The sequence below is a fragment of the Doryrhamphus excisus genome, linkage group LG20 (assembly GCF_037039965.1).
Source record: "Doryrhamphus excisus strain RoL-2023G ecotype Guam linkage group LG20, RoL_Dexc_Guam_v1.1, whole genome shotgun sequence".
In the NCBI taxonomy this organism is placed as follows: Eukaryota; Metazoa; Chordata; class Actinopteri; order Syngnathiformes; family Syngnathidae; genus Doryrhamphus; species Doryrhamphus excisus.
In genome coordinates this window covers 2,842,676-2,857,312 of record NC_136376.1, presented here as the reverse complement: position 1 = coordinate 2,857,312, position 14,637 = coordinate 2,842,676, and the positions used below count along the sequence as shown (strand labels likewise).

The 14,637-nt window shown below is 41.9% G+C and overlaps 1 protein-coding gene across 2 annotated transcripts in view; it reads right to left on the bottom strand.

The window, feature by feature from the left end:
- The window catches only part of dachc (dachshund c), a 49,764-nt gene extending 35,416 nt beyond the window's left edge, over positions 1 to 14,348 (bottom strand). Inside the window, exon 1 of one of the 2 annotated variants that reach the window (XM_058059002.2) lies at positions 13,561 to 14,348. In XM_058059002.2, coding sequence (XP_057914985.2) covers positions 13,561 to 14,138 — 578 coding nt within the window. In that variant the 5' untranslated portion in view covers positions 14,139 to 14,348. The remainder of the gene's footprint in view (positions 1 to 13,560) is intronic. The other variant, XM_058059003.2, reaches the window with a different exon arrangement.
- Between the last annotated feature and the right edge of the window lie 289 nt (positions 14,349 to 14,637).

Here is a 14,637-nt window from a genome sequence, read left to right as displayed (position 1 = left end):
GCAGCTTTTCACTCACATTACATGAAAACTTACACATTAGCATTAGGAATGCCGAACGCTAACATTACTGTCCTGCGGCCCACATTTGGCCCGCGGGCCGCGTGTTTGAGACCCCTGCCTTACAGCATCTGTATAACCTTAAACTTTCATATCAACGCCGGGGGGCCTTAAACTAGTGTCCTGCGGTCCACATTTGGCCCGCGGGCCGCGTGTTTGAGACCCCTGCCATACAGCATCCATATCAACATTAAACTTTCATATCAAGGTGGGGGGCTCAAACTAGTGTCCTGCGGGCCACAGCGCATGCGTTTTGAAGGCTATCAGTAAATAAAAATACTATCTCAAGCTTTCTTTTACTTCTACGAAAATGGGACACCAATGTGGGTACCAGGATTTTTTTTTTTTTTTTTTTTACCAAAATGTTACATGACAGTTTAAATGTTAGTTTAAGTTAAAGTTAAAATGTTAGGATTTGGGGGGGGGGGCGGAAAGGAGTTTTGTTTCCCGCTGATTAATTAAGCGTCTATTAGAGCGGAGGCCACACAGTGTGAGAACATCGGGAAGCATGCGAGATTCCGTTTGGAATACATTAGCTTTTACAGCTCCCATGATCCCTATCCTTTTGTATTCGCCGTCACGGTCACACGGCTTTGATAAATCATAACCACCACCGCCGCCGCCATCATCATCATAAACATGGACACCGTTTTTTTTTTTTTTTTTTTGACGAATCGAAGGATCTGCAAAAAAAAAAAAAAAAAAAAAAAAGCGGTGCTGTTATTGGGAATCCTGCGGGATGATGTCATGGGAGCCAGCAGGCGGGATGAAACACACTAATGCACACAGACACAGGACGTTTGATCACGGTAAGAATCCGATTTCCTAGACTGATACCGTCTTGCATTCCTCTCTAACATTCCAGGGTCAAGACGATGTCAGTAGCATGTGTGTGTGTGTGTGTGTGTGTGTGTGTGTGTGTGTGTGTTCACTCCATTACGGCCTGTCAAGAAGATTCCCTATCTCTCATCCCGCTCTTCTTGATACAACATCAAACGAGTGCAAGGGTTAAAGTTGAGCTAAACACAGCACCCGAAAACACACACACACACACACACACACAATACCCACCCCCGCCACCGCCATTTGAAAAACCATCGCTCTAATGGAGCTCGCTTTGACAGTGAGTTATGACATGGCAATGGGGCTCAGCTTTGAAGACTATACACACACACACACACACACACACACACACACACTGCATTTTTCTTGCCAAAATGTCCCCACAATAAAAGGTGAGATGTCCAAAGTTGTGCCACACAAAGACAGAAAAATGAGCACACACACACACACACACACACACACACACACACACACAAAGAGCGTTTTTTGTTGCACTCTGCAGGCCGCCTCATCTCATTTATCATTTATCATCATAACTTGGGTCTCATGTTTATTCTCCACCTGCTTCACATTTGGCTCTTTTATAAATGGGCCCGCTTCAAAGACACACACACACACACACACACACACACAGACACGCACACACGCAGACATGAAACCTTGCTTACAAAGTGCTGATTCTGTTTCAGCACCAGTCCATCTCCGGTCGGTTACCTTAAAGGGCCAGATTCACCCCCCCGCCCCCCCGAGAGGAATAAATGTGCCGCACTTATCTGCTTATGCTGCATGATTGGGGATATTTTAGGCAAAGAAACACCACCCATACCCCCCCCCCCCCCCCGTTTATCAGTTATCTGCGATTTCAAAGTTGCGAAAAGTAGGAGGTGGTGGATGAAGACGGCGAAAATGGGAGGTTTTTTCTAATGTAAACAAAGTACCACAATAGCTATGTTTACATGAGGAGGATTCCGAATGGAATCTTTCCAAAAACAATGGTATCCATGGAAAAGAATATTCCAATCGTGTGTCTATGCTATAATCAACCAGAATAGTCAATGGGGCATTCGCAGTAAATCGTAAACATCAACATCACGTGATACCGACTTCCTGGAGTTTTTCTTTCACACTCAAAACCCACTTGTTTAAATCCGTTTTTAATGTTATATATATATATATATATATATCACCTCGAACTTCGGTACGAGGTACATTATTTTAAAAAAAAAACAAAAAAAAACCTTAAACTGTATTATGGAAAGCAGGAAGTGAACAAATGTAACAGTTACTGATTGTAAAAGTACCAGATGGAGGGGTAGGATTTAATAAGCTTTGCTTCTTCCTACTCCTTTTGGACATGTGGAACTGTGAACTGATTATGTGATGCATTCAATTGTAATCTGATGCATGTTCAAATGAAATTTAACCATTACCATTAATGCATCTTTTACTCTGTTTTTACTCAACTCTATTTTTTTTTCTACTGTAAAGCATCTTTGAGTACTCTGAAAAGCACTATACAAATACAATTCATTATTATTATTATTATTATTATTAAAACAGACAAAACGATTGTGACTGCGCTAGACTGTTATTTTCTGTTTGAGCCCGTGAGTCAAACTGACCTCAAATGCCTCACGTAGCTCTGCAAAGACACACTGTAACGTCACGTTTTTTTCGCCAAATCGCCACAACATGCTACACAAATTGCTCCACATCTTTAGGGGAGTGATAAGCACATGTCTGTAGAATTTCAGCAAGATTGGTTGAAAAACATGGCTGCAATCAAGGAAAATGTCTTAGCAACTAACTAAACTAGCAACTATCAAAAAGAATAATCATAAGTCATTTTTTTAAGTCAGTTTTTGTTGTTGTTGAGCTCTCATGTTACATAAATAGATCTTTCAGTGTCAAAAAGAACAATTTAGTTGACTAACCGAGATACAAGTGCAAAGTTGTGTTATTCAGGCGCACTGTCGCTTTAAATTTCACGTCTTTGTGCGTCCAAAAGCTGAAACCATGTGTTGCTATGAACACATGCTCCCTTTTTTAATAGTAACAAGAGCTGCGGTTTGTTACATTACACTTCTTTTATGTGTCAGCATACATAGACGACACACACACTCACACACACACACACACACACACACATGCAAACAGCTTGACCTAATGTGTGTGGTTCTACTAGTGAATGAAACTGTTCCTTTGTGATGGTGAAAGAAAAGGACGGAGGATCAGGTTGCCTCCTACACGCCGTGTTCCCTCGGTGGAACTAATGTCATTTAGCAGCGAGGCCAAGCAAACACACAGCCGTGACCGTACGTGTGTGTGTGTGTACGTGTGTGTGTGTGTGTGATGCCTGAACAGCAATTAGAACTAGTGGGGGTGTAACGGGACTCTATACGATACACAGGAAGAGAAAGCTATACATGCTAATAGCTAATTTGTTACTACAAACTCGGGATTGAAATACTACAAAAGTAAAGTACAGTGGATTTAATACTGTAGATTGAATTTAATGATGTTAAAGCTGCATCCCGTTCATGTCGACGCCCCTCAAGACTGTCGACATAAGCGGTTGGCAACCATTTCTTGCACATTTACCGTCAACTTTACCATCAACTTTTGGACTATAACAACAAACGCATCGAAACCTGAAGCGGAAACAATTATGCGGTTAATTTATGGCTACAAGAACTACACTTCCCATGATGCTTATAGTGCACATTCGGGAAATTGCACGAGTGTAGTGGATGCTAATATCAAGATTTCAATCCTTAAGTAAGACTTTAGTAAGTTTGATCGAGTGTAGCTTTACTACAACCACAGCTTTGTACCGCTAGGAACACCGTGTCTAACAAGGATTGCAAGGTTTATAGTGTCTTTCTGTGTAAATATCCCATAATAGTCGGGAATTGACGGTAACAGGGATTGTTGCGGTTCAGGGACTGACAAGCACGTCTGTAAAATTTGAGCAAGATTGGTTAAAAAATATGGCCGCCATGAAGGGATAAGTCTCTGTCGACATGAGCGGTTGGCAACCATTTCTTGCACATTTACCGTCAACTTTACCATCAACTTCTGGACTATAACAACAAACGCATCGAAACCTGAAGCGGAAACAATTATGCGGTTAATTTATGGCTACAAGAACTACGCTTCCCATGATGCTTATAGTGCACGAGTGTAGTGGATGCTAATATCATGATTTGAAGTCTTAAGTAAGACTTCAGTAAGTTTGATCGAGTGTAGCTTTACTACAACCACAGCTTTGCACCGCTAGGAACACCGTGTCTAAGGAGGATGGCAAGGTTTATAGTGTCTTTCTGTGTAAATATCCCATAATAGTCGGGAATTGGCGGTAACAGGGATTGTTGCGGTTCGGGGACTGACAAGCACGTCTGTAAAATTTGAGCAAGATTGGTTAAAAAATATGGCCGCCATGAAGGGATAAGTCTCTGTCGACATAAGCGGTTGGCAACCATTTCTTGCACATTTACCGTCAACTTTACCATCAACTTCTGGACTATAACAACAAACGCATCGAAACCTGAAGCGGAAACAATTATGCAGTTAATTTATGGCTACAAGAACTACACTTCCCATGATGCTTATAGTGCACGAGTGTAGTGGATGCTAATATCATGATTTGAAGTCTTAAGTAAGACTTCAGTAAGTTTGATCGAGTGTAGCTTTACTACAACCACAGCTTACACCGCTAGGAACACCGTGTCTAACAAGGATTGCAAGGTTTATAGTGTCTTTCTGTGTAAATATCCCATAATAGTCGGGAATTGACGTTAAAAAGGATTGTTGCGGTTCGGGTACTGACAAGCACGTCTGTAAAATTTGAGCAAGATTGGTTAAAAAATATGGCCGCCATGAAGGGATAAGTCTCTGTCGACATAAGCGGTTGGCAACCATTTCTTGCACATTTACCGTCAACTTTACCATCAACTTCTGGACTATAACAACAAACGCATCGAAACCTGAAGCGGAAACAATTATGCGGTTAATTTATGGCTACAAGAACTACGCTTCCCATGATGCTTATAGTGCACGAGTGTAGTGGATGCTAATATCAAGATTTCAAGTCTTAAGTAAGACTTCAGTAAGTTTGATCGAGTGTAGCTTTACTACAACCACAGCTTTGCACCGCTAGGAACACCGTGTCTAACGAGGATGGCAAGGTTTATAGTGTCTTTCTGTGTAAATATCCCATAATAGTCGGGAATTGACGGTAACAGGGATTGTTGCGGTTCGGGGACTGACAAGCACGTCTGTAAAATTTGAGCAAGATTGGTTAAAAAATATGGCCGCCATGAAGGGATAAGTCTCTGTCGACATGAGCAGTTGGCAACCATTTCTTGCACATTTACCGTCAATTCCGATTATAGTGCACAAGTGTAGTGGATGCTAATATCAAGATTTTAAGTCTTAAGTAAGACTTTAGTAAGTTTAATCGACCACTGCATGGGCCGCTAGGAACACCGTGTCTAACGAGAATTGCAAGGTTTATAGTGTCTTTCTGTGTAAATATCCCATATTACACCTTATAGACAAGTGTGGCCTATTTGTACAACTTGTTTTTCCTCTTTAAATTTGGTGGGTGCAGCTTATAATCAGGTACGGTTAATATTCGAGAATTGATGGTAAGAAGGATTGCAACAGGATTGCAACATAAAACTGCCCGGTGGATGCCTGTCTGTAAATCATGCGGCCGATTGCCGATTTTGCTTGGGCCGATATTTGTAGCCGATACTGCTTTTTCTGCCTCAATTTACATGACAAAATGACAATGAGCTTTCTTAAACACATATTTAAACTGCATTCTCAACTTTAAAAGAGGTCCTCCGGCAACACAAAGCTGCCCGGCGGATGCCTGTCTGTAAATCATGCGGCCGATTGCCGATTTTGCTTGGGCCGATATTTGTGGCCGATACTGCTTTTGCTGCCTCAATTTAAATGAAAAAAAGACAATGAGCTTTCTTAAACACACATTTAAACGGCATTATCAACTTTAAAAGGGGTCCTACGGCAACACAAAGCTGCCCGGCGGATGCCTGTCTGTAAATCAATTCATCGGCGAACCCATGCGCCGATTCAAGTAAAGAACGCAAATATCGGCCCGATATATCGTCCGACCGATGTATCGGTCGATCCTTAGTCTAATATGAGTTGACCCGCGGTTAACGTTGATGACTCCATTTGATGACTTTGTGTTCTCAGACTAGAACCCCAAAGCGGTCAAAAATACGCCAGTTTCAGAGTCGAATACTCAACACTACCTGTTAGCCCTCCTCAAAAACACATTATGATGGGAATTCATGCAAAGATGGCGCTAATGAGCGGTCAGTTCAGTGCACAGCAGGAGTAAAAACCAAAGGAACCAGGAGAGACAAACAGTTCCGAGACCGTCCCTTTAAGTGGTTTCATTTAACGCGAGGGAAGCAGTTACAAGAATGGAGTGTTTACTTGTTCTGTCATTAACGTCAACACGTCGGTCCAGGCTGTTGTTTGTCCCCCCCCCCGTCCCCCCCCCCCCCCCCCCAGACGTGTAATAAGTGACGGTTGTCTTATTCAGTAACCTGCTGTGACCTGACAAAGTCAGGGAGCCCTGACATTACGTTCTCGGAGATGTTCTTGGAAGCTATCTTTCCCATTCTTCCGGCAGGACGTTGACGCCGTTGCGCAAATATAAAGTCTTCACTCTGTTAAAAAAAAAAAAAGTCGAGTCGTTTGAAGATTTACGACGAGTTTGATGTTTTTAGATCTCATTAGCTTAAGACTGTTTGGGTGTTGTGTGGATAATGAGACACGGCGGAGGCTGCGCACTTGCCGCCGTTGTATAACAGCGTTCCCATTAACACCTGACATGGGAGAAATCCCCAGAGAAGCCATAAGACGAATCGGGATTTAGTGTTTTTTTTGCTGCAGGGTTCTCACATACATACGGGGGGGGGGGGGCGGTGGAACGGGAAGCCTCTTTCACACAGAGATCCAACAAAATAGCAAGATATCAGAAACGCCATTTATACACCTGACAAAGCCTTACCCTTTCACACAGGTGGCATCCCGCCTCTGTTATGGCTCTAGTGCAGGGGTGGGCAAACTACGGCCCGGGGGCCACATCCGGCCCGCCAAGTGTTTGAATACGGCCCGCCCAATCTTTCCAAAGTATATCGTTTTTTGACATGGTCTGTTGTTTACAAAGTGCTCCTGAAAAAAGGGACACAAGCACATAATAGTAATAATAATAATAATAATAATAATAATAATAATAATAATAATAATAATTATTATTATTATTATTATTATTATTATTATTATTATTATTATTATTATTAGAACTATTATGATTATTATAATTATTATATTAATGCTAATTATTATATTAATTAAATATAATATTACTGTTATATTTGCATATTTTACATAATAATAATATAATAATTATTAATTTAATTTTATTGTAATTATTATAATATTTTATTATTTTTTAAATATTTAAATATAAATATAAAATAATAAATAATAATAGCAGATTGCATGACAATTTTACAGATACAATAATACCAGGTGGACTGTTACGTGTAAAATATATAGTCTGCCCCCCCCCCCCCGTAAATTTTGTCATATCAATGCGGCCCGCGAGTCAAAAAGTTTGCCCACCCCTGCTCTAGTGACTTTAAAGATGGAAAACTGACCCCGTTCTGTGATGGTGCCAGTCATCCAGAACTACAATACTGGAAATAAAAGCAAATTAAAAACTCTTACGGCACCTTAGAGGACAAAATGTATAAGTTTTGCTTATTTTTTAATAATAAACTTTTATGAGAGGGCCTAGCTTAGGACCCAAGGGTGAAAAGTTTTTGGAATCAACTCTCTGAACAGGACAATCAACTGGGCATCTACTTTCTTAGTATGCCCTACTACGTGGGTTTGGCCGCCATGATGGTGAGCAGAATTCAAAGACATTGCATTGTCAACATGACCTCAGCACAATGCTCCGCCATTAATTAATGCTCCAAAAAAACAGATTTGTCATTTTCAAGTTCTCCAAAAACAAAGACAAGTGTGTGTCGTAAAAATTTTGTGGATTTATAACTTTGGTTGTTGCCAATAGGACACAGGACCGTGCCAAAACTCCAGAGTGTCCCACACAATATATAGTAGCTTTAGGCTTATTTGTTTCTATGGGTGATTAGTTGAATTAATGACAAGTCAGATGATTTAGGTTATACTCTATTAATTGTGTTAACAATGCCCTTACTCAAATAATAAATGTTGTATTGTGTAAATACTGCCAGTTAAGTCAAATAAAGAATATGCATATATTATATACATATATACACTACCGCTCAAAAGTTTGGGATCACTTGCAAATTTCTTTGTTTACCAAAGAAAAACACATTTTCATGCATTTCACAAACAATTTTTTTTCCATTTTACAAACAATTAAAATGAATCATATGATTTTCAAAGAAGGATGTACATTTTTGCATAGAGGCCTACTATCAACAACTGTCAGTCCTCTGCATCAATCTCCTGGTATGGCTGCTAATCCAAGTTCATCATTTTATAAGGCTAATAGATGATTAGAAAAGCCATCTAAAAATCTAAAAACTAAAATCTCTTACCATGCTGTTAACTACTCACTTCAGAGAGCAGCACAAACTGGGTCTAACAAGGACGCAAAAACGATACAACAACTGAAGACAAATATCTGAGAGTGTGTAGTTTAAGGTCGTCACCTGGCAGCTGCACTAAATAGTAGCAATCTAACACAAGTGTCACGGCGACTTCAGGACTTAGAACTTGCCTTCCAAGAGGATGTAATGTCTGTTTTGGTCAAGTAGTTTGTTTTGGTCAAATGCGACTTATACTCCAGTGTGACTTATGTATGTTTTTTTTCCAACTAATTATGCATTTTTGGCCTTGTGTGACTTATACTCCAGTGTGACTTATGTATGTTTTTTTTCCACCTAATTATGCATTTTTGGCCTTGTGCGACTTATACTCCAGTGTGACTTATGTATGTTTTTTTTCCACCTAATTATGCATTTTTGGCCTTGTGCGACTTATACTCCAGTGTGACTTATGTATGTTTTTTTTCCACCTAATTATGCATTTTTGGCCTTGTGCGACTTATACTCCAGTGTGACTTATGTATGTTTTTTTTCCACCTAATTATGCATTTTTGGCCTTGTGCGACTTATACTCCAGTGTGACTTATGTATGTTTTTTTTCCACCTAATTATGCATTTTTGGCCTTGTGCGACTTATACTCCAGTGTGACTTATGTATGTTTTTTTCCACCTAATTATGCATTTTTGGCCTTGTGCGACTTATACTCCAGTGTGACTTATGTATGGTTTTTTTCCACCTAATTATGCATTTTTGGCCTTGTGCGACTTATACTCCAGTGTGACTTATGTATGTTTTTTTTCCACCTAATTATGCATTTTTGGCCTTGTGCGACTTATACTCCAGTGTGACTTATGTATGTTTTTTTTCCAACTAATTATGCATTTTTGGCCTTGTGCGACTTATACTCCAGTGTGACTTATGTATGTTTTTTTTCCAACTAATTATGCATTTTTGGCCTTGTGCGACTAAAACTCCAGTGTGACTTATGTATGTTTTTTTTTCCAACTAATTATGCATTTTTGGATTTATGCGACTTATACTCCGGAGCGACTTATAGTCCAGAAAATACTGTATATATGCATTATAATATGCATTATATGCATTATACACGGTTGTGCACCAAGCCCCGCCCACCTCTCTTGGTCTCCATCATGGCGGATTTTCTGTTCTATGGCAGAATATATATAATACATAATAATATAATACATTCGTATTCATGTAGCGTCCTTGGTCAAGGCTGTAATCATTTTATCCTGAATATAGTACAAAAGTGTATATTTTGTTGTTTTTTTTTAATGTTTTTCTTGTGAAAAAATTGCATAAAACCTATGAAATCTATGAATAATAAGTTTTATCTATGGTTAGGTCAAAGTTGTTATAAGAGCTCCAAAAATTTGAATGCATCCAAATCAATTCTATAATCAGTTATTGACCTCACCGAGGCCGCAGTAACCTCATCCCAAATATTCCACATTGCAGGTTAAATAGTGTAATAATTCTCAAGACGCCTGGAGGTCAAATCCATCATCCCTCATGTTAGCTGTATTTTTTTTTTTTACAATTTTTTTTTTCCTTGCTACGGTACAACTTTTATTTTTTTTTTCCCACACCGTGCGAGTGTCCAGCGGGTGAAAATTAACACAGTTGACAGATCTGATCTACAGTTAAGAAGCTCGGGTTAAAAAAATGCTGGGAAAAGAAGCGCACCGGTGTTGACATATCCTCATCTGCATTTAGTGGCAGGTGTAAATTGGATCACTCAGACTCCAAAGATCAGGGATTAGCCGCCAAACAATACAAATTCCCCATACGGGTGTGTGGAATGGGGGGGGGGGGCTAATCCACAAACTTCTGCTTGCACATCTCGTGCTGTTATGAGCATGTGGTCTTCCACGGGAAGCCACAAATCCCAGCCAATTTAGCCCGCCTTTATCCAAACATCTCTGCGGTATATTGCATTGATGAACCCACGTGGTTGGTCACCAACCACCAACCACCACCATCATCATCATCAGCGTTCTGCAAAAACAGCTCATTTCCATAATCTCATCATAAATTCTGAGAATTCATTTAATCATCTCCTCTGTTCTGATGCTCTGGGCTAAAGAGTGTTGATATGATAAGACAGTGAGTTATTAAGGGAGGTGAGAGAGAACGCGAGAGTGAAGGGATCACAGAGTGAGAGAGCTTGTCCTGATTTGAGCTGCCGCTTGGGGCCAAATGAAAATTAATTAATTTCTGTGAAGAATCAATTTCTAAGAATGACGGTGTCAGATTCGCCAAGTGCACGGATGCTTGTGTATATGTCAAACAGCGAGTGTGTGTGTGTGTGTGTGTGTGTTAGTGAGAGCAAGAGATCGCAGCTTACGATAACATGACAAACTTTGTGTTTTTTTTTCATTTTTTTTTTTTATGAGGCTTACTAGAGTTCATTATCGCCGCCATCATAACTCTTATCATGCGTTAAAATTATGATTAGCAACAGAGCAAGAAATTAAATGTGGCAAGTACAAAGAGACAACTGGCTCCACTCACTTGGAGATGACATATCCTGGCCTATTATGGGATTAATTTGCCATAATAAGTAACACTCTGGGCCGCGCGGTGGACAAGTGGTACGGTATCATGACTGCAGGGTTCTATTCTCCGTTGGGATGGTTCTGAGTTCTGGTTTTCCATGGTCTAAAATTACAGCAAAAAAGTATGAATGGGTGTTTGGTATATGTGCCCTGCTGGGATTTACCGAGGGACCAGTCTGGGGGTGGCCTTCTCCTGGCCCCCACTGGCCCCCACTGACTTTCCCTGACTGTGGCTGTTGTCATGAATTAGTTGCAAACTAATAACTTACTTACTTGAAATAAATGACACCTTTATTATGCATACGTATGTAGTCATAGCAGGCTGCACGGTGGTCGAGTGGTTAGCGTGTATACCTCACAGCTAGGAGACACATGCTGCTTGTTACCTTGTTTGTGTTGTGATATAGTTGCTTACATATCGGAGTTGTCACAAAAGCAAAAAAAAATTATTTGTGTGAAAGTTATGCTCTGTTTTTTAGTTGGGAACTGATATTTTCCTGAAACTTACCTATGTTCCACTGCTGATTACTAAGGAACTGAAAAAGGTAGAAACAAACTTTTTTTTCTGATAAAGTACAGGAAAGCTGCACGGTCGTCTAGTGGTTAGTGCACAGACCTCACAGCTAGGAGAACCGAGTTCAATCCCACCCTCAACCATCTCTGTGTGGAGTTTGCATGTTCTCCCCATGCATGCTTGTTTGTGTTGTTTTTGTTGTGATATAGTTGCTTACATATTAAAGTTGTCACAAAAGCAAAAAAAACAATTTGTGTCAAAGTGAAAGTTATGCTCTCTTTTTTAGTTGGGAACTGATATTTTCCTGAAACTTACCTACGTTCCACTGCTGATTACTAAGGAACGGAAAAAGCTAGAAACAAACTTTTTTTCTGATAAAATACAGGAGGGCTGCACAGTGGTCTAGTGGTCTAGTGGTTAGTGCGCAGACCTCACAGCTAGGAGACCCGAGATCAATCACACCCTCGGCCATCTCTGTGTGGAGGTTTGTGTGGGTTTTGTCCAGGTACTCCGGTTTCCTCCCACATTCCAAAAACATGCTAGGTTAATTGGCAACCCAATTTATGTCAAAGTGAAAGTTATGCTCTCTTTTTTAGTTGGGAACTGATATTTTCCTGAAACTTACCTACGTTCCACTGCTGATTACTAAGGAACGAAAAAAGGTAGAAACAAACTTTTTTCTGATAAAATACAGGAGGGCTGTCTAGTGGTTAGTGTGCAGACCTCATAGCTAGGAGAACCGAGTTCAATCCCACCCTCGGCCATCTCTGGGTGGAGATTTGTGTGGGTTTCCTCCCACATTCCAAAAACATGCTAGGTTAATTGGCGAGTCCAAATTGTCCATAGGTATGAATGTGAGTGTGAATGGTTGTTTGTCTATATGTGCCCTGTGATTGGCTGGCCACCAGTCCAGTCAAGGGTGTACCCCGCCTCTCGCCCGAAGACATCTGTGATAGGCTCCAGCACCCCCCACAACTCTCATCCAGGAAGTCCAGACTCCCCTGGCCACTTCACCCAACTCCTCCCAGCAGATCTCGAGATGTTCCCAGATCAGTTTGAGAGACATAGTCTCTCCAACGTGTCCTGGTTCTCCCCCCGAGGCCCTCTACTGGTCAGACGTGCACCTGAACACCTCACCAGAGAGGCGTCTGGGAGGCATCCTGACTATAGAAGCCACCTCACCTGACTCCTGACTCAATACGGTGGTTCTACTCCAAGTGGGGACAAGAGTGCTTCTAGGTTCTCATCTTATCTCAATGCGAGAACCCAACCACTCACTTTGGTCGCTTGTAACAATGAAACAGCTTTATTAAGTGTAGGCAAGGTTGAGTGGGCATGGCGTGGGTTTGGACTGTTGGATGATTTTGAGCTGTGGTATTTCATTGCTATAATGAAATGTGGCAGTTATCATGAAGAACCAGCGACAGGAGAAATATTATTAATTAGATGACATTTTGTTACACATAATGACTTTGAGGGTTTGATTTTTGGATTATTTGTGTCATTGTGTATTATTGCTATGATGTGATTTGTGAAGTGAAATGCATTAATTAAGGTATTAATTAATTAATTAAGGTATTAAAAAGGTACATAAATACAAACAAGAGGTGAGGGAGTTTGGACTTTTGCATTATTTTCAGTTTTTATATGACCCCGCTACCTTATTCCGTGTTCCGGTCCACCTCTCCCAATGGTGTCAATTGGATGGGAATTGTACTCCAGCAATTATCCAAGCCCTCATACTCCTGTGCTGCTACTTTACACCAGAAGTAGTTTTAACCTCATCCACAGCTTGACATCACGGGTGGACAGTTACCCAACAAGATACCCCGAAATCCCCACCACCACCCTCCCCCCCGGGTCAGCCCCCCCACCTCACCACCCCACCACCTCACCACCCCCACGTTCCCCGGAGCTCACCTCGCATTGGTACAGTCGTTATAGAGCGTCTCGAAGTCCTGCCTGGAGATGAGCTTGCAGCGGTTGACGCCGGGCTGGATGGCCCCGAGTCCCCGGAGCACTCGGACCTGCTCCACGTTACACACCACCGGCGTGATGTCCAGCCGCTTGAGTTTGGTGTAGACGGTGTGGAGCCCGCCGACGAGGTGCTTGAGGAACACGTCGAAGGCCTGCGGCAGGCAAATGAGCTCCGTGTCTTTCACGGTGAACGACGCCAGCTTGGCCCCCTTCACCTCCACCAGCCTGCACTCGTTGTTCTGCGGCGTGCTCTCCACCGGAGACGGCGTGGCGTACACGGGCTTGCCGGCGGCGCCGGACAACGGGCCGACTTTCAGCTGGGTCCCGTTCGGGAGTAAGAGGTCCGCCCGGAAATGGTGGAGCAGCGTCGGGCGCGCCGCCGGAGGAGCCGGGGAGGAAGTAGCGGAGGTGGCCGCGGGTGGCGGCGAGTGAGTGGCCGGTGAGGCGGAACTCGGCGCCGGGTGGTGGCCGAGCGGAGCCACGGGGAGCAGCGTCGGAGCGGCCGGAGTTGTCGTTGCCATTCCGGTCGGTGGAATTATCGGAGGAGGGAAAAAAAGTAAACTTTTAAGTGAAAGAAAGTAACTTTGCCGCGGCGTGAAGGCTTTGTGGGAGGGATGGAGTTCATCGACGAAGATGAGAGGATGAAAGGATAAAAGAGATCACATAGTTGATTCGGAATGGAGGCTTGTCTCGGAGCTGGAGATGCTCCTGTCACATTATCATAAAGAGGAGGAGTCTGGACATATTCCGGGGGAGAGAAAGAGAGAGAGAGAGAGAAAGAGAGAGAGAAAAAGAGAGAAAGAGAGAGAGATTAGCCTACATAAACTTTACATAAGCCTATTTATCAACGCCTAATGCACTTTAATATTAATGCTTAAGACGGCTAGAAGTCAGTGTGGAGCACCCAAAGCTGTCTTTTCTCATATTAAATATATATTCAGACATATTAAAACCTTGGAGCTATCGCTGTAATCTCCCACTGACATTGTGAGGCTGGCGTCTTTCTAATTGTATTATGCT